Raw genomic sequence first — 27,215 nt, 5'->3', positions numbered from 1 at the left:
CCATGGTTGGCAGCTGAAAGAGGGCCAACTGGAAATCTACTGGACTAACCAGGCACCAGCACCTGATTCTGTGATGGAGCTTGTATGCTGCGGCTGCAAGGGATTGTGTCAAACACGACGCTGCTCTTGTGTTCGCAATGGCCTTCCCTGCACTGAGGTGTGTACATGCCAGGATAGCTGCATTAATTGTGTTAGCAAGGAAGATAGTGAAGATGATGATGAAAGTGCTGACGATACTGATGATGATTAAAATGACAGTTAATGTAGGATTTGTTGATGCTAACAGTATCCGCGGTCAACCAGTAAGCTTTAAAAGTACTCATGCTTACTAAGAATGTAGCTTAAGTTTCAAGACTGTTTAGATACCGTTTTCCGCTCATGGAGTCAAGAGAGAATATCCCCCTTAAATATGTCTTACGCATATTTTAGGCCAGGCATGAAAGAAAAAAACCTAGTTTTAGGAAAATAAGGATCTATTGAAACTGCGAATGTTTCTGTGCTCATCATCCAAACAAAAACAGTGTAATGTCTTTTAATTAAAAGTTTTGTTGCCAACCGTTGCCATGGCAACAGTGAAGTGTAAACAGCTGGTGTGATGCATTGCCTCTTAATTATTGTAAGAGGAATATCACCAAATTTCCTGACAAACACATTTTGTTTTGCAAAGATTATTGATATTAAGAGTTCACGAAGCTCTTTCCCCCACCCCACCCCTCTGTCAGCTTTCTTTGAAGGTATTTGCAAGGGCTGTTATTTCTGCAAAAATCTTTAAAAATGCCAGGCCAGTAAGAACAAACATTTGTGTCAATTTTTTTCTTTGTTCCTCCATTTTTCCACTTCCTGTTTTTAAAATTACAGTCACTAGTACAATATGAACAGTGAAAGGGACAAATGTTTTCCTAATTCGTTATGGATGTTGACGGTTGCCATGGTAACTACAGAGAAATGTCTGGAAAGCGCAATTCATACAATATGACGAGATTTGTAGTTTAGTCAAGTTTGGTGGAAAACCGTTTGGTATTTGAACAGAAAATTGCCTTTTTGTAATTCTTATACATTTGGGAAGTGCAATTTATCCTTTCCCACCCTCCCCCCCCCCCTCTCAGAAACAGTTGTTTTTCTCACACAGGCACAGGTTACATAAAAAGTAACAGGTAGATTATTAAAATATAGACAATACGCTTTCATTTGATACCAAATTCACTATGTCTTACGGGGGGTGCTACGAAAACCAATTTATAGCCACATTTCAGGATTTGGCTCATGGACTATAAACTGCGACGGCGGCACAATGCGACAGCAACACCATAGGGTAAAAAATAACAGGGATATTCACAGCTGTTAGCTAGGCGACATGGGTTTTCAGAAACATGTGACATTGCGACACAGCTACCCCCCTTGGATAAGGCCTCTATTCAATTACTGGTATTTTCTAAATTAGACACTGCATACTTCATTACACAAAATAATAAACATGCTCTAGTAAGACTACAACACTCTCAAATTTGGGACATTGGTTGATAAAAATTTCACTCACGTTTAAACTGGATTTTTTTTATTATTTCCAGTTCTGGTCAGCAGTTGCAGTCCAGTTATACAACAACTACTCACAATATGTACAGTGAGAAATGCCTATAGCAAATGTATCACATTGTCGCTTTGTCTCTGAAATTGTTAAAATACAAATAATTCTTTTTTAATTTTAATACATTTAAATACATAATATATTAATATTTAAATTATAATCTTTTTTGTCAAAAACCTCCATTACTCTGCAATTATATTCATTACAGAACTGTAATATTTTACTAAATAAATAGTACATTATGTGTGCTTAAAACTGAATGGTGTAAAAATTTCACGTCAGTCAAAACAGTGCTATGTGAGACAAAATGTCATCTACTTCTAACATTTATGGTCCACTAAATATCTAAGAGTTTGAGCTTTTATACCTCATTATTCTTCTCATAATATGTAACCTATGCCCTTGAAATACAGAAACAGATTCTTCTTGTTATTAATAAATAAGTGATAAAATCTTTGAAAATCTACCTAGAAGACTTTCTGTTTTTCAGGAAAGGTGAAGTCAACCAATTTGTCTCCACAGCAAAAAGTTTTCTTCCAAATAAAACTATGTAATTTGAACAGCTGCAAAATCAGCAAACAAAAGACAAATTTGTTTTTATTGACAAATGTGAAATTTCTGCTTCAACAACAGTATAAAAGTCAAAAGACAAATCAATATATTAAGGGATATCATGATACCTTTGTTTTTGGTTGTCATTGTTGTATTTTTTTTACAAGGAAAATTATATTTTGTTTGTAAATAAAACCAGTTTAAGGATAAACCTGTTTTAGGCACACCTACTGCATTCCTTAATTCATATCCAACTGTGAAGTAATTTTAAATGTCCCTTGTAAGGGGCATCATGCGATAACCAATTAAAGATACAGCCTCGGTTACAATTAAACAACATATTCAACAATTATTAATGCTTTGAGCATTAACACACAATGCAACATATGTAACCAATGTCAAGTTTATTAAGAAAGCTGTGAACATTTAAAATATATCTGGAATGTTCATTGTACATGTATGTAAGATCTTGAAACAAGCCCTTGGATTTAACAGTAATGATAGTTTCCAGTACCTATCGTTACCATGCTCATGAAATAACCACAGATTAACCAATAATTGCTATTCCTTCCTATTTAAGAACTACATGCACTATGTAAGAGAATAATTGGTTTGGGTTTTTCTAGAGATAAGTTGACAAGCTTTGGCAAAGTTGAATTACTCAAGCAGCTTATTTTGAATGTTCATGACATCATGTTGTAATGGTCCACTTATTGGCAGTTGCTATGTTACTAATGGTACTGTAAAGATCCATGTATAAGCCGCACCTTTTTCCTCAAAATTTATAGTCAAAAATTGGGGGTGCGGCCTATCTACGGGATGGTGAAGCTTATACACAGAACTTAACAGTAACTATAAGAAACCTGGGTTCTCAGATTTTTATTGCACTGTAAGTAGCAACACATTTTTAGGAGACAGAATTTTACCATCTTCCTTTAGAATCTGTAGCAATTGGTCAAAAAATATATTGTAGGCATTCACAGCTTTCTTAGTTTGACAGTAAAGAATTCTGTTGGATTTAATTATCATTAGCTAAGAATTTCTAATTACTTTAGTAATTTGCTTGGTACACATTACTATATATTAATAATATTTCGTTTTGTAAATCCAAGAGGAGCTTAAAATAAAGGAATTATCAACATTTCTATTGCTACATTTGATTTTTCGTAAAACTATAAGTAGATTTATGTACACTATGTCATTTTTTTGTGTATTTTAACAAGAGCTGTCTAAAAATAGAAACAATTTTAAGACAGAAAAATGTGCAACAGCCTTATGCCAAAAGGAAGCTTTACAGATTATTTAATAGTTAATACATTTTTGGCCTTTTTTCAGTCTGGCACTATTGGTGTCATAACATCATGTTGTATTGATGATGACAATGACATCCGGTTTTTGCAGTTCATAATCATGATTTTCCACTACATGTATTTTTAATTGGTAACTTAAACAATCCTGCAACATACATGTCTACACTAAGGCCCAGTGAAAACAACAAACAAAATATGGGGCCTTCCAAGGGGTAAAAGTGACAATTGACATGACCCTGAATTTTGGCGACTCAGTAGCATTTTAACAGCGACAAGCCACATCATTATGGCACTGAAATGCGACAGCGTGACAGCATTGCAATAGCAGAGAAAACGACAGCGACATTTACAGCTGTTGGCTAGGCGAAATTGGTTCCCAGAAACAAGCCACATTGCGACACGGCTACCCCCTTTGGAAGGCCTCAAACATGTCCCAGGCCACTGTTTAATGAATTGTTGGTCCAAACCGGACTTCACATGCAGTGAACAGTGCAACCCTGTTAATCTGATCACCACACCAATTAAGCCACAAAAATCTGGTCATATTAACCGGGTGACTGTATTAACAAGGAAGCCATATAAAAATGACTGACAGAGTTTTTGTGCTGCTAGGCCAAAATTAAGTGGCCATAATAATGAGGTGGCTGTATTAACAGGGTGGCCTTGAGTTCCATGGTATGTGAAAGAAATCAGTTGGGTCGTTTCATGATTCTGTCTAGTGTAAACTATGTGCTTAACTAGTATTTATTCTCTCACTGTTAAGGGAGAGCCTTATACCTTAAGTGTACTGTTCACAGCCAGAGTGACTTTACTGGTTACAGACATCTAGTCAGAATCTTGATGACTTTCCTCTGCATCACTTTAAAATCTACAGAAACCATGCCATGACAGAGACCAACAGGAGACAGACCTCTAGGTGATTCAGGTGGGAACTGTCAGAGATTGCCTGTGGCGCAATGTCTTCTGAAAAAATTGAATATTATAGACATGAGTAGAACTCCAATATCAAAACTGACATTATTTCTTAAAAATAGAAAACCAAGTCAAAGCTTTTTACATCATAAAACAAGTTTAAACCTTTTTTACACCATACACAGAATGTAATGCAATCACTGCATTAATTTTAATAATTAGTCAGTTGCTATTTCGAATAATGATAATTATTGTTTCTACAATTGAATTACTCCTAAACGGAAGATTCTTTTTGACTTACTATACGTATACTGTACGTATATATCATCCAAAATCTGCATAATGCTTCATATCATACTTGGCCTCTTCTAATAACTTCTAAATAATCAGTCCCTTCAGCTGACAACATTTGCTTTCCCTCAGTTTTTTTTTTTTTTTTTTCATTTTTATTTTCACCTCCAGATATTATTTCATGTCTCTTTGGTTTTTTTTGTATTTTGTAGCTGGAAATGGGCAGTTCCAGAAAATATCCATGCACCACGACGGACGGCTTTTTGGAATTCCGAGGGCAAGGGGGGTTCTTTGGACTGGAATTCTGAAGGCATGGGGGAGTTCCAGATCTTGGATTTCCAGAGGAGACAGACAAAAGTGTGTTCCTTGAAATGATTATTTTGTAGATTACTCATTTGTAAATAAAGCACGAACTGACGACCGCGTCGCAGAAGCAGGATACAAGAAGATACAAGACAAGTATCGATCGATCAGGCGTGTGTTTGCGTTCATTTACAAAAGGAAACCAATAAAATGTGGGTTGTACATCTAGCTCCAGAGGCCTTAACGTTGATGAATGTCTTCACTCACTCTTTTTTCTTGTCAAAGCGGATCCACAACATATTCAGCACATTCAGTGGAGCGCGAAACTATTTTGCCACGCTTCGAGACGCCATTTTGAAGCGCGTGGGATTGGGAACGACTGCTGACCCTGAAGGCTCAGGGTGCAGACAAAACGTGGACCCCCCTTTCTGGACCCCTCTTCTGGACCCCCTTCTGGACCCCTTAATATTTCAAAATGCCATTTATATTAAAAAAATCCTATTTGGGGTAAAACACTAAAGATCTTTAAATATTCAGTGGGAGCTAGCTTTTTAAAGCAATAAATAAGCAGAATACGTCCGGAAAGTTACGAGATTCTCAAGTAAAATATAAATTCATTTTCCACCAGACGTTGTCGTTGACGTTGCCATCAGTGCAGTCGGTCTGCGGTCGTCTTCAGAAACACCAATTATGACGTCAAAAACTCGTTCCATTCCTTCCATTTTAGTGCGTAGTCATTCAAAAACGTTTTCGTGAAGCCTTCGGAAATCTTCATATTTTTTGCTGTTATTCACGCTTTAAGGCTCGGAAAGCAAAATTTTTTCTTAATTTTTCTCAATAATGGATAGTTTTAGCATTTGGTTGATTAAAATGGCATTTTGAAATTTTTTGTTCATTTGACCTTTAAAGAAAAAAAGGAAAAATCTGAATGGGAGGGGGGGTTAAGAGTTATAGAATTCCGAGGGCATGGGGGGTAATGCATTTTGGAATTTCCGAAGGCAAGGGGAGGTTAAAAGATTGAAGCCGTCCGTTGTGGTGTATGGATATTTTCTGGAATTGCCCAATGAGATTGACAGTAAAAAATGCAGCTGTGACCACGCACTACACATGACAAAATATCCCTGTATAGCCATGCAATGATGCTCCACATGACAAAATATCCAGAATTATCGACGGCTTGAAGGATAAGAATTAAGACTTCAATGTATAATAATTATAATACACAATGTAGCAGAGCAAAATAAGGCAATAGCCTGAAAATTCCACCACCTCTCATTGTTCCCAGCTATGAATAAAACTCAAAATGGCCAGAACGATAAGAGGGCTGCAGAAGCAAGGGCATTGATCAGTACCTTAAAAGCAGTAATCTACTGTTGTGTGCTCATTAACCAACCCCTCAATAAACATGTATTAAAATAACCATTATTTACGAAGTGGATATGATAACTGAGCCACGAAGCGGCAAAGTATGTAAATATCCACCACTGACATCCACTGATACTGCTCAATGTGACTACAGTTGACTCCTGATTAAAATGTTTGTTTAAAATGTACATGCATTTTATGAACAGAAAAACAGTAAACATTGTTTTTTCTTTATTTCCAGTCATTTGTTATCAACTTCTGATAATTCCAACCTTTTTTCGATTTCCCTTGAAGGTTCGAGTTATCAGGAGTTGACTGTAATTGTTTTAGTATATACCACGCCAGGTCCCTGGAGTGGGGCGGACAAATGATTTTTTCTCACGGGACTGCACACTCAAAAGGTGTGTGCATGTTACTAAATCCCAATTCAACCTTTCAGCTTTGCAATATCCAAACCGATCCTCAGGGGCGATATATAATTGCAAAAATTACAATCGACGAGCTGCCCTTTTTTGTCATTAATATTTATGCTCCGAATGACTACCGCGAACAAGAAATGTTCATTCAAAATTTAACCGAATACATTATATCAAAGTCAGATACCTCTAGACTTATTGCCTCCGGCGATTGGAATGTTGCTCTTAATCAAACAGATAAACGCGGTGGCCTACCATGGAAAGCAACAGCTTACAGAAATGCCGTTGTTGATCTTATGGACGAACTTAATCTAATTGACATATATCGACATTTACATCCGAATGCTAAAACATTTACATATGAATCAAAACCTTTAAAGTTAAAATCAAGAATCGATTTTTTCCTTGTCTCTCATGCGTTATCTCTCGATGTGCTCAAATCCGAAACCCGCACGTCCATTGCTCCCGACCATAAATCAATATTTCTATGCTTAGAAATCAAAAGTGATTTCAAAAGAGGACCCGGTTTGTGGAAATTTAACAACACTCTGTTAGAAGACGAAAGCTATAAAGTACTTATCGAATTTAAATATCCGCTGATACAAGCAAAATACTCTGAGCTTTCAGACAAGCAATTATTATGGGAACTAATAAAAATGGAGCTCCGCTCCACAACCATTAAATATTCAAAACAAAAAAGAAGTGAACTGAAGACCAAAGAGCAATCTCTTCAGAAAGAATTACAAGAACTTGACTTTAAAATTTGCAACGGCGATGTGCTAGATGAGGTCATACTTGACAGATACGAAACCGCTAAAGAAGAATTGAAAAAAATTCACGAATCCAGAGGAAAAGAGGCTATGTTTAGATCAAAAACAAAATGGTTGGAACATGGTGAAAAACCAACCAAATATTTTTATAATTTAGAGAAGACTAATTATGATAAAAAATGTATCCGCGAGATTAAATTAGAAAATGAGGAGATCACTTCGAATTTCACGATGATAAACAAGGAAATCGAAAACTTCTATAAAAATATGTATACTTCAAAGGTTGATAATATACAAACATCGCAGCCAAGTAAAGGTTTCGGTGATTACATCAAGGATATCAATACACCCCGATTGAGCAAGGAAGAACAAGAGGATCTGGATCAAAGTTTATCATGTCAAGAACTAAAAGATGCACTGAACTGTTTTGCTGAAAACAAAACTCCAGGTGAAGATGGCTTCACAAAAGAATTTTACGTCGCTTTCTTTGACCTTCTATGGGGCGACCTTCTTAATTCGTATAACGAAGCTTTCAGTAAAGGCATACTATCCATCTCCCAGAGAAGAGGGACAATAACACTCCTTCCTAAAGGTGATACTTACCTGACAGATCTGACAAACTGGCGACCTATATCTCTTCTAAACATCGACTACAAAATTCTGACTAAGATTCTGGCATTGAGACTAGAAAAATATTTACCCAAGTTGATTCATGGCGACCAAACGGGATTCGTTAAAGGGAGATACATAGGTCAAAATATAAGACTCATGAGTGACTTAATGGAAGACCTAGATCAAAAGAATCTATCTGGAATTTTTCTATTTATCGATTTTGAAAAGGCTTTCGACACTTTAGAATGGAGTTTTATTCTGGATACTCTTAAAGTTTTTAACTTCGGTTCAAACTTCATCAAATGGTTCTCTACTATTTATAATGGCTCTCAAAGCGCCGTATTGAATGGTGGCTACCTGACAAATTACTTTGAAATATCTAGGGGGGTAAGACAGGGCTGTCCTCTTAGTCCTTTTCTTTTTATTCTTGCGGTTGAGTTACTAGGTTTAAAGATCCGTCAAGACCCAACTTGCACAGGCATACTACTTCCAAATAATACGGTTGCAAAAATTTCACAGTTTGCGGATGACACAACTATTATTGCCGACAATACGACTTCTCTTAAGTCTTGCTTACAAATTTTAAATTGGTTCGGGTCCCTCTCTGGACTTAAATTAAATAAAAAGAAAACTCAAGCAATGTGGCTAGGATCTATGAAACAAAGTAACTTAAAGATTCTTGATTTTAGAACTACCAAGGATCCGATTAAAGTTCTCGGAGTCTTTTTATCGTACAATCAAGGAAAGAACATCGAAGCTAATTTTTTCGCAAAAATCCGGAAAATGAAAACCAAATTGAACTTGTGGCTATCAAGAGATCTTACCCTTTATGGAAAGTCGCTTCTAGCTAAATCGCTAGGTGTCTCTCAACTTATATATGCAGCATCTATGCTTTCTGTCCCAGGGAACGTCATCAAAATGGTTCAGTCTCAGTTATTCTCTTTTTTGTGGAACAACAAAAAAGATAAAATCAAGAGAGCTGTCATGTACCAACCGCTTAAGCATGGAGGTGTAAATTTTGTCAACTTTGAAACTGTTGTTAAATCTTTACGCCTGGCCTGGATTAGCAGACTATTGAGTAACTCTGAAGATGTATGGAAAGCAATCCCAAATCACTACCTTTCACAGTATGGGGGTTTGTCATTTCTTCTCCGGTGTAATTTTTAATCCTGTCTCCATAGACAAAAAAATGCCTCTCTTTTACAGAGAACTTCTGTTTTACTTTCAGGAATTAAAACAAGGTAAAGGCCTTTTCCCGTATGGCGAATATATACTTTGGAATAACGAGACTATAACTATAGAAAATAAACCTTTATTTTGGAAAACCTGGTTTGACCAAGGGATTTACTTTGTACAAGACCTCTTAGACTCAAGCGGAAACTTCCTGTCTTTTAGCGAATTTCAAAATAAATTTCAGATTAAGACAAACTATTTACACTACTTTCAGTTAATTGCAGCAATTCCTTCAAATTTAAAAAAGAAAGCTAAAGACTATAAGCCGTCCTCAGATAGTCTGTATTCGACCATCATAGCTCCTTCTCCAGCTGGGACGGAAATAACTTTAGATTTAGCAAACATGCGCTGCAAACACTACTATAAACTCTTCAATGAAAACTGCAACATTGTACCTACCGGTATCAAAAAATGGAAAGATAAGTTCCCTGAAGACTTTTCTGAATGGAAGAACAAATTTTCCTTCATCTATAGATCTTCACGAGATAACAAGCTAAGGCAGTTTTCCTTCAAACTACTACATAGAATAATCGTTACAAAGAAAGAACTTAAAAACTATGGTCTAGCCGATAACGCAACATGCATTTTTTGTCAAAATCCCGATTCGATTGAACACGCTTTTTTAGATTGTAACATTACAACATCCTTTTGGTCGGACGCTTTTGCTTGGTTTAATCAAGCTCATAGCTCTGCTTTCTTTTTTTTCGAGTAAACAGATAACTTTCAATGATATTACCGCTACTGCCGCAAATCAGGTGTCTGATCCCCCAACAAAACACAGATTACACCTGTTCATCATTTACCTTAAACAGTATTTATATAACTGTAAAAGGCTTGAAAGAAAACCCCATCTTCAAGAGTTCAGAAGAAAAATGTTGCTGCAATGGAAAATAGAAAAATGCGCTCCTCCTTAACGTCTTTCCAGTGTGTCTGTTAACATGTACTGAATAATCAATATCCGTCAGAAAACTTAAATGTAAAGTCAAATTGTAATTAACGTCCCCTTCTTTTCAACTGTAACTTTTATCTTGACCTAGCCTGTAAACCTTGCTGTAATTTCTTTTTATTTAAGACAGTAGTATTAGTTTCCTGTTAATCATCAGTGGTCACTACTGACGGCTTTTGTTTCATATGTATCCCCACTAGTTATACATGTAAACAGTGTGTTATTATTAGTTTAATTTTTTTTTTCTGTTTTCCCTTTTGCATGTAACTTTCTTTTCATTTTGTATTACATTGTTTGAATAAATGAATTAAAAAAAAAAAAAAAAAAAAAAAAATATATATACCACGCCAGCTAAATAACTAGCAGACCAAGACATTACTTTCGGTAACCAAGGGGGACACAGGAAGCCATTTTATTTATCTTCAGCTGCTTGAGGTGAATAGTACTTAGCTAATCACCTCTGAGTAAACCAATCAGTGTGCATACTAATGGCTGATAGTGTGCAATAGCGCAGCCAATAAGATTGCAGCATTTGCATTTGTATACTAGTAGAATTTTACTAATTGTGTATACTTTAGTGAATATGTCATCAAATTTTGGCACCAGCAGAAGTCGCTCGTCTTATAGGCAAAACAGAAAGTTACCCAGACCCTAAGTTATGTTTTACAAGAAACCTACCAAGATCTATTAGCACTTCATTCGATGGTAGTCCAAGTCCTGCCTTGTTCTGTGCCCTGACCCTTGCATTGTACTTTCCTCCATTTTGCAGCTTCAACCCCTCAAATTCAGTGCCTTGTGTTTCTTCTGTATCTGGTGATCCCCATGCAAGGCCATTAACTATGTATTCTATGAGGTATTTTTCAATTTTAGAGCCACCAGTTTTATCTGGTGGGTCCCACTGAAGTCGAATATACGTTTTTGCACTCTTCTTGTTAAATACTGTTTCTGTCTTAAGATTCCTGGGTTCTGATGGGGCACCTGCAATGAAAAAACAAAAACAATGTTCAGCAAAAAGTGACAACTAAAATAAACTGTGAGAAGAGCTTACTTTTTCAACAAAAATTATAATGTTGAATTAAAGAATCATGCATAAGCCAATCATTTCACATAATAATTTAATCATGTAGAATAATATCTTCACTAATTAAAATTGTCTGTGACAAACTCCTGTTTTTCTCTGCACTTCCTTTGAGCTCTTTTGCTTTCTTGTAAGCTTTAGAACCAAACAAAACATGGTTGTTTATGTAATTTTGGGATTGGAACTGCCAGCTACATGGTACACGTACTTAGCTTGGTGATGTTGATTGTGTGGAATTTCACAGTTGCTTTGGTTTCAGCCCTGCACTGCAATGTTTCAAAGTCTTCATCTTTGTTTGTAGTTACACTTAAGTAGCTTTTACTTCTCATATCATCATGGAATTCTCTGGCCACAGTTCTGTTTGAGGGTACATGTTTCCAAGAAAACATTGCATTTTCTTTAAGGCTTTCAGGCACCTTAACTGCACAGACCACTGTTATCTTGCGGCCAGCCCAGGACTCCTTTGCCTTGGTTGAATCAAATTTGTCAATCAAGAGATCTGAAAAATAAAATAAATTCAAAATAACTTAAATTGTATTGTATGATTATTGGGTTAAACTAGCAGATGTAATGAAGTTGGAAAATGAACTTGGTCAATTTATTTTTTGCAAGAACATTAGCTGTGCTGTACTTGTAGAATGGCATTGTATTATTTGAATTGTTGTATGCATATTAAAATCAAACTGGAGTGACAAGATATCAAAAGTCACTACTGTATTTCTCTGCCCATATCTCAACATAGTCTCCTTGGCAGTCCTGATATAGGTCTTCGTGCAGCACCTCCCCATGCACTTACAGCTGCTTAATCCTGAACCTCATTCTGTTTTGTGTATAGGCCAGTGACTCATACTGGGATATTGCTAAGGGCCTGCTGCCGGCTTATTTCACCGACTGAAAGAATAAAATCCTGCTGAAATTTCACATAAACGTAGAGACTTAGGTAAACTTTTAGGCTGCCAAGGCAAACCACATTGTAAATATTTTCCTTTTCTCATTTATAATTATGACATGGAATTCTGGAGAGCATGGATTACATTTACCCTGTTTATTTATAGATAGCTGCATTATGTTATGCTGAAACACCAAATGCATTATCTCCTTATTTAAAGATCCCTTTGCTTTTATTTTATCAACACCGGACAATAAGCAGCATAAAATATGAGTGAGAATGGTTATACAATTGAACAAGTGCCTGATGCAATACATGTCACATTGCAAGTCCCACCTTGATCCTTGATTATTAGCAGTAGGTTAAGTCTTCCCTGTTAAGGACGTTCGCGCTTATTGTTTATGCACATCCTTACTGCGCACGTATTTCATGTGGCAACCTCACGCCACACCATATCCAGTGAAAAAATCAAATTTATCCAAATAAGCACCTTCTTTCAGATATCATATCTCGAAAACAAATTCGGTGACCCCCATTTTTTTACATTTGATTTCTGACATAAGTTACTTGTAAACTAGCAGTGCTGAAAGTTTAAGAAAAATTGCAATGTTGGAAGATTTTTGCGCGAACATCCTTAATAGAGTTTTTGACCTAAACTTTCACCATACAAAGAATCTACATGTACAATGTTAGGCCTCTGTTTCACTGCTGTGAAGAAAATTAACTTTGCCACTCTGTAACATCTTCCACTACCTGGGGTCCTTTAAAAATATCTGTCACGCAGAGTATAAAACAGATTTTACAGGTCTTGCCATCTTTTTTTTTTTGCGAAGCAGGGCAGGTATCTCAGAGTCTCTCTCTCTCTCTTGCAAGGCTAAGAAAGGCCTCAAGGTCATAGAAAAAAGGTTTGTCCCGGTCGCACACAGTATGGGATTTCCATTATTCACCTCTCTTTGAACAGCGGATAACTACATCCTAGCATACTGTATATCTACCTGGCTATGTTGTCAGAGTAAGGCAAAATATAACGTTGGCAAAAAAAATGGTAGATTTAGCCGTAGTATTTTCTATTGAGCTTTTACTTCCATTTGTTTGACAAAGGAAGCCCTTGTCTTTACCCCACCTAACTTCAAGAAATCACATCTTCAAAAAATCTATTTTCCAAAGATGCTTCCAGTGAGATATGATAAGAGAGCATCATTTTGAGCATGCATGATTAACGGGAAGTCATAACCACGATAATCTACATCAATAATTAATCGGGCGGGGCCTGGGCCCGATTCATAATCTGCACGGAATTTTTTTTTTTTTTTTTTTTGTCGGTAAATCGATCCAGACCCACGCGGCCCAGCCGGCTCTTCTGTCACGGTCACGCAAGATTTAATATTTTTAATAGAGATCAGCCGATCACTCGCATTTAACATGAACACTCTACTCTCTAAAATGTATAATTTTGTTTCATTCCATATTTTACAAGAAGAGAGGGCTGAATATAATCACATAGCGAAAACAAAGACCGCTTGGACATGTCCAAGCTATTTAAAACTACCACTACGTCAGACCCATGTCACGCGATCTCTCGCTTGTAGCTATATAAATAATCATTCACCTATTTTCTGTTTGAATACTCTGCGCTCTGTTTGTGTGAAATATTTATTGTTGTGTTACTCAAGTGTTTGGCTCGGAGCGAGTACAAGTCGTACAATTTACCCGGAACGTGTTAAATATTGCAAAACGACGACTTATTTTCTGGATATCCCAATTTTTGTTTTGAGTTTACGGTATTTTGAGAATCGAAACGTTATCGAAACGAAAGTTGCAAGCTCAGCAAGAATATGTCAAAGCACGGGATACACGTCATCGCGCCAGGGGAATTACCAAAAGCTTGTCGGAAGACGCTAAACGGAGAAACACAATGGGATGGCCTTAGTCTACTCTTTATTTTGGCGTGATTTGGCTTTCTTTTAAATGAACTGGTTTGGGTTTATTTAATTGAACATTCGGAACAAAATAAATATTTGCATGCGTAAGCAGGTATTTTTCCGGCTATATAAGGCAAAAGATGGCGTGGTAAAGGAAATTCATGTCACGTTCACTCCGTGACTAACGCAAACACGACTTGTGTGTTTCTCAAGTGACTGCTTTTCTAAAGATTTTTTTTACTGTGTGGTGCCGTGCCTTTAAGCCAAAGCACTGTAAGAGGTCAGGTGGTCAAACGTTACCCGCACGATTATAAACTGCTTGCAGTTCTTGTTAAATTAGAAAATGTACTTAATATTTGTAGCAACTATTTGAATATGTTTCTTTATCTTCACTTGGATACTTTCATCCAACTCAGCAAATCTATTTTTGTAAAAAAAAACACAATATATATATATATAGTTTTCTAGTTTGAGCACTCTGGCATGGCTTAGATAATACCACAAGTGTGGGATCATTTGGGGTAGCTATACAGCTTAGACTCCATCCTAGCATCAGCACTGCACTGATGAGGCCCAGAAGGCCGAAACAGTACTGTCTGCAGTTAGTTATGTATATACATATGTTTTAAAGTTTTAGAACTGCTTAATTACGTCCAAAAAGACATAGACGCGGAAACAAAATTAAATTTCTACTGCCGCACATTTGTTGGGTGTGAAACACCTGTCTGTGGGAATTTCATATCAAGCTTAAGTTTCGTAAGTGAAAAATACACTGCGCAGAAAGCGTACATGTATGTAGATTTTATGATATCAAACTATCATAAATTGAATCAAAATGACATGGTCCGCATAAATAGCCAGAGGCTTGGACTTTTAATTGTAGTAGGTTTTCCTAAAATATTTTGAACCGATTCAGGGAAGAGAAAACAACTAAACCGAACTAAACCAACATTTTCTCGGCTGGATCTCGATAGAAGAGACACCGCAAACGGCAAGAAACTGATCGTTATCGATCTGTCACAAAGTTGTTGACAATTCGTGGTTAAAAATATCAACCTAGAAACTGCGTTTACAGAGAGTATAATGGCACAGGAATAGTTATGAGTCACTCAGCCGTTGATTTGAAGACTTTAAAGCTTCCTGGAACATGCAATGAAATCTGCCCTGACAACTAACACTTTTCAAGAGCACGCAAATGCAAAACCCTTTTTCAAAAAATTACTTAAACGTCCATCGCCTTAAAACAGGTGCATTTACAACATATTTATTTTCATATCAACGGGATAGTTTATAACGTGCTACAATCTAAACAATCCTGAATTTTCACGTTTCCTACAATTAACAGCTCGCTAATTTGAGTACTCGAATATTTTTATCACCGAACGCACGAAAGAGCTTGAAAAAAAAAGCAGAACAAAATATAAGCTTACATAGATCTGTTTACAAAGACGCAAAGCAATGAATAAACTAGAATAAATAAAACGTCACAGTACTTTAAACAGTGTGTTTTATGCGCTTCTAGACGACGTATTTGTCATTATTGCGAGCGAGAGAAAGAAAAAGATCGGTCTAGAAGTTAAGCTTATGCATGATTCTGGCGACAAAAATCTATAGGTATTATAAAACACTTCAAGGTATTATTTTTAAATTGATTGATAAGTAATATTTTCTCGTGGGGAAATTAAACCGCCAGATTGCCACACAAAACAATATTCGGTTTTTGCTAAACAAAGAAACGAGTCGATTAAGCCGTTTATGGTACTATTGGCATGGCCATATTCACACAATTTACACGAAATGACCCGTTTGGTGGTCTTTACAAACTTACACAAACGCTGACAAAGGCAAAATTCAAATTTTGCGCGCGTAAATCATTTAAGCTTAACGTTTCTTTGTACTCACCCACAACAGTTAGTTTCACTTTATCAGTTTCGGACAGTAGTCCCTCTGCACCATAAAACACTTGACAGAAAAATGTCACCGAGTCTTCCATTTTAACTTGATTGATTTTAAAACTTGCTCGCCTGTTGGGGACTATCTCAACTCTGTCGCGAATCCACTCCACCGATGTATGCAGGTTATTTAGCACGGAAGTTCCATCTTTTTTCTTGATATAAATAGCAGTATTTTTATCGTTGATTACAACTCCGAACCGAATTTCTTGGACATCTTCCACAACGTAGTCCCAATCAAATTGAACATTCTCCCCAACGAATACCTCCTTGTCTTTCGGTTTAGTGGAGAAGTAGATTTGGTCTTCGCTTGCAGCTAACACTAGTAACGAAAAAACGAAAAAGTAACGTTCAGTCACAAGCTCTAAATGTTTTGGTTGACAGTTCAACATTTGACTTACCGAATAAAGTCCCGGACAAGAGGCAAATTGCCTTGAAATGAGTGAAGACAATAGAATTCATAGTAAGTTGTCACAGCACGCTAGAAACAACAAACTACCACGCAGGCGACAAACGGTTTCGCTGTGCTTTTTTACACCCGGATTCGTTTTCTTTTTTTCCACTGAGCTTACATATGAAAGATGACTCAGTTAATTTTCGAAACTATGAAAAGGCCTGTTCCAAAACGTGGTCATCCTCGAGCATGCTTTCACAACTCGTGTCTATTTGTGAATCAAACAAATGACTCGTGGCTCGCCTGTTATAACATGAGTCACGTGACTCTGACCGCAGTTCTGACGCGTTTTTTTGCTGCGGGGAAAATTTTCTCCTCAAAGTAGGCGCAACCTTTGAGTCTGGACATAGAAAAAAAGCCGATCAAAAAAGCAGATGGAAAAAGATATTTGGTCGCGAACAAAAGAGGCTAGTCCTTATTGGCAATATTAACACGGCGATAATTATGTCACTGGGCGTTTCATTTGCCTTCAGCGACAAAATAAAAATTCAATGCATCTTTAAAATCTAAAAGCTCTTTACGAAGTGCGAAAGGGGCTTACCGCATTACGTAATTTAGAATTTAAAGGGAGTAGATCAAGATTTCGGATTTGTCTTCGACACGTACATCTGAAAAAGAATTTCCGAGTAAATATAACCGTTCATAGTCTAATCAACAAAAAGCGTCTTTTGGTTTAGCGTACACATAAAGCAGGCAATACCTATTTATTTAATACTCTTATTTTTGTTACATTTTTAATGACCGTATTTCTGTTCCTTTGAAACCATACAGTCTTTTAGCAAATAAAGTTTTAAGTTAAGAAAGGGCTTGATGTGTTGTGATTAAGTGATTTGCGACAGAAATTTGTCATGTTATGACAGTTTTTCTCTGAAAATTTCTGTCAAATAAATGAAGTCATACACTGCTTGTGATCAAGGTCTCGAAAACCATTAATTTTAACCCTCTCTAATCATATTATAGAGCAGTAATAACTTTTCAAAAATCCAGAGTTTTCATTGAACAGTTCGATACAAAATCAAATAAACATGGGACATTTTCTGTACAAATCGAAGAAACGTAATCCGTTCTCGAATCCTATATAATATTCTAGGTGAATACAACTAAAAAATGTTTATTACCTAGAAGAGCTCTGATTAAAAACAAATATCTATTAGCCAAGTTTATTAGAATTAAATTGAAAGATATTTGCTTGCCAGGATTAAGTGAGAGGAATTGTCGCCAACATGTCTGACTAGCTTTGAAAGTTCGGCAGATTCACATCTGCAGCCGAACTCTGAAGTTCTAAACAAAAATGACCCCCTAGCAAAAGTCATAACAATCTACATGTCTTGTTAGAATCTAGTTAAAACAATCATATATATAACACTGCAATTTTCCTCGCTCTTTATATTCAGTCATGAAAAGTGCTAGCAGTGCTAGGGCTATTGGTGAAAAACGTCCTTGCCCGATTGCATGTCAGACCTGCAACTTTGACTTGATAGCCGCGCGAAAAAACCTTGTCTCCAGCTGATTTCGACGTACGAAGTCGGATAGAAACTATCCCCAAAATTTTTCGATTGATTTGCCGGCAAAGATTTCACACAGAGAAAAACCGTATGAATCGCTCACCGCTAACTACCTCCTATGCCAAATGCGGCGATAGTGATGCTTAGCCTCACCGCGTGTCAGTCTCAGCTTCCAACTGAGTGTTATTTTCAGTTTCCAACAACCCGGAAGACACTCATCAAAGTCTTCAAACTCAGCTATCACGAAAGGAAACCACTGACTGCTCCCATAGTATGTGCTTAACCCGTGGATCATAGTTTTCTCGTCAACTAGACTGAAAACTTTCGTGTCTTTCATATTTGCGTACAGTTGTCAGTGCACTTATATATTATAACGCTATTTCTTGGGCCACCCGTTGACTTCTGAAATCAGATGTTGCGCGTATCTAAGGCACAAATCTCAATTTAATGTTTCAAGTTTATTTTTCTGTTAGATCGGCTGGGGAAATTGGCAGATTAAGTACTCTTCATGTTCTCAGCTATGGGTAACAACACTGTGTGTTGTAAGGCTTTTCACGGTCACATAGACGGTACGGAATCCAGTCACATCAGGATTTCACAAAACGTGCATATCAATTATACGGGAAGAACAATCTTTTATACACCAATAGAGAATCGATCTACTACAGTGGACATTTATTAATCGTCGTGTTAACATGTGTGTCTAACACAAAGATTTATCTTGCTACTAAAGAAGAAGTCTACAACCTTTCACTGAAAATATTGCTGATAACAACCCTTAAGTAATTTGAGGCTGTGTCGTTACGTTTGTTACCTGAGGGGGATTTTAGGCTTATGAATACTTTTTTTATTGGGCTTTTATCTTACAGCTTTATTGTGGCTTTCTTAAGATTGGCAAGTAGGGCTTCCGAGGTTCAATTTATAAAATTCTTCCTATAAATCCCATTGTGGAAATTTGATTTTACAAACGGGAAAATGCCATATGTTTCTTGGTGATGTTACAACCTACAAGAAAGGGGAGAAAGGAAGAACGGTCGACGAGATAAGGGAAAGTAAAAATAATTCGATTTTTTGGCAAGTAGAGGTTTTCTTGTACTTGACAATATTATGCAAGTAGGGTTTTATTGTACATGAATATATTACGATGAAAAAGAAAACATCTCGGCGAACCTAGCACTGTAAATTAACGTGCGGGTTTCCGCCGCCGCATTCTCTTCTAATGAATAATTTTGTCGGTACATATTTATTACGAAACTAGAGCTTTATTGGAGTTTGTCTTATATTCTTACTAATATAAACAAAATTGTTAATTTAGTCATATCTATATATCGAAGAGTTTATATTGACTCTGGTACTCCCACTCCTTCATGAAGCAGGAAAAGCGGCCTCATTTGTTAGCGGTCATTCCCCTAATCTTGTTAATCTTCTTATCTGCTAATTATCACATACGCTCATTCAGATAGCCCAAGATAACGACAAATATTTAATACAAGAACAGGTGTTCGGTGCCAGAGGGAAAAGTTTTCACTGGTGGAAAACCGCTAAAAAGTCAGAGAAGATTTTTCAGGGATCAGATTAATCTTTTGTGGTCAAAAGAGGTTATTGGGAATTACCGGCGTAGCCAACAGATTTACCATCAGATACCAATCTACAGCCGGGTCCTGATGCAAACTTGGCCAGCTGTTAACAGCAAGATTTCGCTGCGTTCTTTTTACTTTTCTTGTTTTATCTGCTGCTTGTCACACATTCGCAGGAATATAGTCATATACATACATATACATATACGGTCGAGACAGCAGCAAAAATGTAGAAATTTTCAAAAGTAATACGACTTTTTTAATTTTCACAAACATGTTTCGACGGTACATCCGTCATCGTCAGTGTGACGGTTATGAAAGTTTACAGTGATTTAAAACGTGCCTGTACAAATCATACGTTACATTGCGTTGAAAAGATCTTAGACTCTGCACCTACCAAGTACCAGGTTAAGCCGGCTTAAGGAGTCTATGTACATCAAGTGGGAAAAGCCGGACCTTAATCAACAGGTCAAACACATCAATTTGACGCTTTCCCTGTAGCTGCACGCGCGCGCGCTTCTTTTTAATTCCGTTAACTTCAAAATTTATCTAGCGTATTGCTTTTCAACGCAATGTAACGTATGATTTGTAACAGGCACGTTTTAAATCACTGTAAACTTTCATAACCGTCACACTGACGATGACGGATGTACCGTCGAAACATGTTTGTGAAAATTAAAAAAGTCGTATTACTTTTGAAAATATACATATACATTTTTTTTTTTTCAGAACTATCTTTACATTCTTGTAGGGCTTTTCGCACTGATTTGTTTGGCAACTTTTTGGTAACGTTTTACATTTAAAGCAACTTACTAGCAAACGTTTTTCTTTTTTCGATTCTTTCGACTCAGGCCACTCTTTGGCTCTATATCTGTCCTCGTGTACCTGTAAACAAAGGAACAATCACTGTGTTACATTTTTTGGAGTAATTGCTTTGCTTTCGTATCGGTTCTTGTGTACCAGTACACGAGGCCAAAACCAATCTTTTTTGCATTCTGAGCAATTCTACCGATTTTGAAAATCAGTCAGAGCAGCTGTAACTATTTAATTTGGTCGTGCTTTCATATTTCACAATGCTTAGAGTCATCTGAGTTATGAATTCAGTTCCTGTGTAGCAAAAAGGGTAGTGTGGTGCATGGCTTGCTTGTTTCGCGTTGGAACAGTTTGGTCTGCCTGTGGTTAGTTGCCAATGAAATCTGGAGTTTCTAGGCTGGTCAGGTGTTATGTTAAAGAATTCAAAATGGCGGACAAGGGCAATGATTCTCGCAGGCTAGGAAGGTCTTTCAGATTTTTACAAAGGTAGCAGCAGAAGTAGGAGGGCTAAGTACTCCAGAGCAAGCTGCTGTGCATGACAACATCTATTCTAACGACATCATTAACATATTAGTAAATCAAAAGATATTTATATTGCGAAAAGCAAGCATTTCTTTTTGGACTGTTCTGGAATAGGAATGCTCGGACCCATTCCGTTTTCGGAATGAACGGATTACTATCCGTTCATTCTGCTATATCAGCGGAATGAACGGATTACGGTTTACTCGTAATAGGCAGAATATAGCAGATTATTAGAAATTAGCCGTGGTATATTACCATTCTTTTGGTGTTTTTAATAATTATTCCACTCGCGCTTGTTAAATATGAGATAGTTATAGCCAACTCGGCGCTAAGCTCCTCATTGACTATCTACCATCTCATATCCAACGCGCGCTCATGGAATAATTAACAATTATTCCACGGGTGCGCGTTGGATAAAAGACGCGCCTCGTTGGCTATAACGATCTCATATCCAAATGGCACGAGTGGAATAATTGTTTTATTAAAAACGCCCGAAGGAATTGTAATATTAAAGGGCCTGATTACATGAGCCGGGCTGGCTCGGTTTGCCGAGATCTCGGCACGTCTGTTAAACGCAACAAAAATCAACTTCGCGATTACATGACAACCGGGCCAGCCCGGTTAGCCGAGATCCCGGTATCGCGATGCCGGGATCTCGGCTAGCCGGGATGAAAATTTTCCATGTAATCGCGTTCACCGGGCCAGCCCGGCTAAGCGGGCCAGCATTAAATTTCTCTTCTGAGCACAATATCCGACGAAAAAAATCAATGCAAGTCCTTCTAAATAGGATGTAGAGGTAAAGTAACCCATCCAGATGCATAAGTGCAAAAAATTAACCACCAAATATTTTTTTTATTGCCGGAAAAAGGTGATTAAGATCATTCGTGCTCTGATCATTTATTCCAAAACCGGGCTGAAAGTCATCTCGGCAAACCGGGCCAGCCCGGCTAACCGGGCTCATGTAATACCGGGCTGAAAGTCATCTCGGCAAACCGAGCCAGCCCGGCTCATGTAATCAGGCCCTTTAGAGCTCCCCAGCTGTTTTCGTTGACGCTTACCGGCTACCAGTTTGTGCTCAATGGTATATGAGCTCATATACCATTCCCTCTTAACCAATCATAACGCTGGAATTGCAATATACCATTGCTTGGTTTTAATAATTGTTGATAATCTCAAACAAATGCTCCCTAAAAATCACACTTTTTGTACAATTCGCATAATTATGCTTTAGACCAAAATAAAAGAAGAGAGCAATGCTCTCGGAATTTTAAAACAACTTTCAGGTAACTTTTTGAGAACTTTCGGGTGAAAGCCGTAGTTGTAAGCCAATCCCACCCCACACCCCTTCTTATAACGTACCACCTGACTACCTCCTTCACCACCACCACTAAATATGTACCCATCATTGCGTTTATAGACAAAAATACCATGGTTGTAAGCATCTTATCCCCACAACAAAAATATCCGGCTTTAACTCAATTAAATCCTAAAAGACGTTACACACCTTTAAATACCGAAATAATTACGGCGACATGACAATGCAAGTAGAGTCTGAGTTCAGGAAAAACCTTTTGCAACTCTTATGAGATGTTTAGACAACAATTGAGTAGTTGTGTACGACAGATCTTCCTATCATTGCCAAACAGCCATGTTTTCAAAGTAAATTCGCAATGCTCAGGGTAACACATAACATCTCCTTTTTTAGAATGCACAAAGCAAAACGAAAGGGTGTGTGTGGTTAGCTGGAAATCTGCTCGCCCGCTTGAAAACTTTCGATTTAATCATAACCATCCTTTAAGTTTTCTTGGTTTCCCAAAATCTGTCATCGTTTATTTGGTAGGTTTTAGTGAGGTATTTATTACTTCTAAATTTTCGAGCCTGAATTTCTCTCTTCTTACTAGTAAGATGCATCTTTATCTAGTTTTAAGTGAAATGTAAAAACCAAAAGAATATTCGATCTTTGAAAGATGGGGCATCGAGGTCTTAATGGCGATAAATGGTTCATGTTTAGAATTTTCAGATTTTCACTTCAAAACCTATAAAAGAGTCCGAGCAACGGACTTAAATTCCGCCTGTTGTCCACAATGATACGATCGATAACACTCCATCGAAAACGCATACATTTGAGATCAGAACGGAGCACTTACTTAATAATGGGCCTATACGGGGAGGCTCCCATAGCCCGATAGGGGTAGGTTCAGGTATATAAAAGGCTTCAGGTAATAAAAAGGCTTCAGGTATATGACAGGGTAGGGATTTCACAAGTTTAGGTATATGAAAGGGTTTCGGAATCTGTCATTTAGGTTTTTGAAAGAGCCTTTAATTAAAATATTTCGAACAGATGCAGTTTATGGCTGTATTATTTCAATTTATTAAGCGCTACTTGAAAATGACAAGAAAACGTCATGTTTTAAGTCTTTACCATGACTTTCAGGTATGTGTGAAAGGGGTACCATTTTTCATTAAAAGGTATACGTAAGGGGTACAATTTCTGTCAAAATGGTATATAAAAGGGTAAGGGGTAAGAGCTCGGGGCGGAGCCTCCCCGTACCCCCCCCCCCCCCGGGAGAATGGGAGGCGAAATCGCATCAATGAAAACACATTTTAGTAGTGTGGACGGGTCCTAGAGTCCCAGAAAGACCTCATCTGCAATTCTTGCAGGTGTAAATAGCTTTGAACAGAACCAAAGCGTCTGCTGACGTTACATGCCACGTTTGTGTCTCTACCTATACACTAACATGAGAGTAACACGAGACATTCAGTGAGAGGAGTTTATCATGGATGCGTCAGTCAGTCATCTGCTACAAAACTTATCCAAATAACACGTATTGTACTTAAGAGTTTCAGGCGCGTAGCTGAGGTTTTAGGAAGGGTGTTCGTATTGACAGGAATATTTTTTAGGGGGTTATTAAATACGAGCGCCGAAGGCGCGAGCTTCTGGGGGGTCTGGGGGCATGTCCCCCAATATTTTGAAATCTAGAGGCCTGGAAATGCTATTTTCGCATTGTGCACGTCAATATTTCAAACTCAATGGAGTGTAAAATAACACTTATTTTTAGTCATAACAACAATATTTCCGGCGATTTGTTAACTTGATTCATTATACATACCCGGCTTATACACTAAACGTTTTACAAAAGCTTGACTTGTGGTACAGGCATCTCAGGGTAAAACTGCCCCCCAGACCCCGGCTCCACCTCAATGTACTAAACCCAGCGTCAAACGTCAATATGCACTATCACGTATCAACTGGGTCCCCCAATTGTATTCCCCCTTTCGTCTATTGATACTCCATTTATCAATCCCGAACGCCTGTTAAGGAAATATTTTTCAACGATGGGATTATTTTGACTACATAATACTAGGTCACTAGGAATGGGCCACTACTTACTAATTCACTACGGACTATTTGTAAAGCAAACTTGACAATTGCATCATCCTCGGGTGGAGGTCATGAGACAATGAGGGGCCCATTCTCCTAACAATTTAATACTTTCCCGATACTTTTTGCGTTTTCTTGCAGGGTAATTTAAAAGCTGCAACACTAAATGTTTGTTTTCAATTCCCCCACTATTTGCTAAAAGCTGAAAATCAACAGTTTGTGTTTTCAGTCCTCCATTATTGACCTCCGGGGGTTCGCGAACCCCTCGACCCCCTTCCTACGCGCCTGTTTGAAACTGTGCTATGCCAAAGACGAGCAAAAGTGCATTCTGCACTACAGACCACTAATAAAAAACACTCTTTAGAAGTGACCAAATATATGTCAAAACGTTTGCCTCATCCAATGTAGCAGCACGAGACCCCGATGAAAGCTACGCTATAACGCAGATACGCTATAACATTTTACAATTACAGATTTGAGAAGGTTTTTTAAACAGAAACTTAATAAAAAAGCGAGTTAAGACTAAGACTGACCGACATAGATCAACTGCCGGCGCCAAAGATCTAAACATTTCGTACACGTCCCATGACAAACCGACAGCCTCTCAATCGTTAAGTGATAATGATATGATAATATTATAATGATATTATATGATAACTTCTCACTCAGTCATTAAATCTTCAGAAATTACAGTTTTTTGCTTCCAAAATGATGTGTTTCTCTTAATACTGGTGAAATGCAATTGTAGTGTCTGGTGATATGTTCAAGATCGGGAAGTTAGCGTTGGTGGGGCGTATCTCAGAGACTTACGCTCTTTGGCTATTTAACAATTATTCTACAACCCCTAGAAAAACAAGTTTCTGCAACAGTGTTAACAGCACCTACAAAGTGTTACCTTCCTGTCGAGTCCTGTGTAAGGCACAAGTGTTTTTAGTACAGTTCTTCAAAATAACGATAATTCTATGCACGTCAAAAATCAGAGCAACCTGTAAACTTCTGGGCCTTCACCACCCTGTACATGACGTTAGCAGCTGTTTGATACCCAGTCTGGCTGATTAATGTTTATTTTCACAGTCAGTATACTAAAAGACAGTAGACTCGCAAATAACAGGGGCACTGCGCAGTGATTGGCGTAACAGACGACTACCCCTGCGCGGTCTTTTTAAGCCTCACTTCTCAAGACATAGTAGTAGTAGTAGTAGTAGTAGTAGTAGTAGTAGTAGTAGTAGTAGTAGTAGTAGTAGTAGTAGTACTTTATTTAAACACATGTCACCAATGAGCCTGGGGCTCGTTTAAAAGTGAACGTGTATTCTAAAAATTACAATGTAAAAAATTTAAATATGATTATCTATTCAATAAAAATACGAAAATTAGACTATAAAATTTAAAATTTTAAAAACTAGACTATAAAAATTTAAAAACTACATAACAAGTGTAACAAGGTGCGCAACAGCAACGAGTCAATATAAAGAGGAGTATTGACAGGCCTTATGGTTAGTCAAGATGCACTACGAGCTGCACCCTAAGCCAACCACACAGGAAAATAACCTAATGCCGGCCAGCAAAGCGCAAAAGACATAATGGGGGCACTCCCCGTTATGGCCTATACGGGGACGTGCCGCTCGGTAGGGTATGGTTTTTGACTCCTCCGGCCCTTAACAGGGTATGTAATTTCAAGCTCCACTGTCCTAAACAGGGCCTGAACCTGTCCTAGACAAGGGTATAGCTGCAAGACTGTCGTCGAGTATTTACATTGTTTTCGCTTTCGCTTCAATGAAAAGCATATTTTTATTTCCTGGGATCGGTGTTCGCATTCCAATGTGTCGAACATCGCGTATTTACCAAGGAAAAGCCCTGGGAACGAGGTTGGTATGGGACGCAATCACAATAAAGCGTAAATGATTGTCGATGTTGTCCTTTGTCCTAAATAGGGTCTTAAAATAGGGGGTGCTGTCCTACACAGGGAACGTATTTTCAGTTTTATTGTCCTAAACAGGGTCAGGGTTTCAAACCCCCAGCGGCACTCCTATACCTAAACATAGGTCAAGTCCCCCCCCCCCACAGGTGAACGCCGAACGATGAAGCCTAACTTATCTCTCCAACAGTGCTGTGTCGAACAGGTCTAAAGCATATGAACATACAAGTAAACTTAGTAAAATTAGCATAGGGAAATTGCTGCGCGATTAATTATGTCGTAGCAAAGTACAAAAATATTCCTCAACAGGCATAGCTCGAGGCTGGCGCGGAGGAACATATCCTTCTCCTCCCGGCTAACGCTCTTTTAGCCTAACCGCAGCCGCAAAAAACCAGGGTAGGGGAAGCAGAGACGCAAAAACGAAAATCAGGCTTGCCGGGGTTTTTTTCAGGTTTATTTTCACAACTGCTTAAGTTGTGAAAATAAACCTGAAAAAAACCCCGGCAACCCTGATTTTTTCAGGTTTATTTTCACAACTGCTTTAGTTGTGTTCATAACTGCGAGGATCTTCTCTCCATTTACTGTCACAATCGTTGCTGTGGTAACCTGTCTTGATAAGAAACTTGTAAAAAGGAAAACTAAGATGATATGTGATCATTATGGTATAGCTTGGCAAAAATCGAAGACTGCCTTCCGATCGAAATTTTGTTTTTGCCTCCGATCGAGGCTAAAGAAACTACATCGAGCCTCCTTAATTTGGTTAATGTTGGTTGTGTGAGAGAGCTAAAACCAAAGGTCTCAAACAGGCAAAGAGCGAGAGTGGGAAGAGAGGGGCGTAAGGCTCAAACCGCCGAGTATCTACTAGAGAATTTTGGTGAAGAGGCTAACCGAGAGATACTGGGAAGGGGAAA

At 37.8% G+C, this 27,215-nt stretch overlaps 1 protein-coding gene across 2 annotated transcripts; it reads right to left on the bottom strand.

Annotated features, from left to right (window-relative positions):
* Positions 1-1,538: 1,538 nt before the first annotated feature.
* LOC144638019 (neural cell adhesion molecule 1-like) lies at positions 1,539-16,844 on the bottom strand. 2 transcript variants are annotated; one of them, XM_078497121.1, is made up of 5 exons: positions 16,538-16,844; positions 16,087-16,458; positions 11,582-11,872; positions 10,974-11,273; positions 1,539-4,407 (listed from the first exon to the last, which is right to left on the bottom strand). In XM_078497121.1, the coding sequence occupies exons 1-5, from the start codon at positions 16,596-16,598 to the stop codon at positions 4,316-4,318; spliced, it is 1,116 nt and encodes a 371-aa protein (XP_078353247.1). In that variant the 5' UTR covers positions 16,599-16,844; the 3' UTR covers positions 1,539-4,315. The 2 variants fall into 2 exon arrangements, with proteins under 2 accessions (XP_078353247.1, XP_078353246.1); XM_078497120.1 differs by having other exon boundaries at positions 1,539-4,410; positions 16,538-16,842.
* Between the last annotated feature and the right edge of the window lie 10,371 nt (positions 16,845-27,215).

Source organism: Oculina patagonica, chromosome 14, assembly GCF_052425735.1.
Source record: "Oculina patagonica isolate OP01 chromosome 14, crgOcupat, whole genome shotgun sequence".
In the NCBI taxonomy this organism is placed as follows: Eukaryota; Metazoa; Cnidaria; class Anthozoa; order Scleractinia; family Oculinidae; genus Oculina; species Oculina patagonica.
This window is presented reverse-complemented; position numbering and strand designations above follow the sequence as displayed.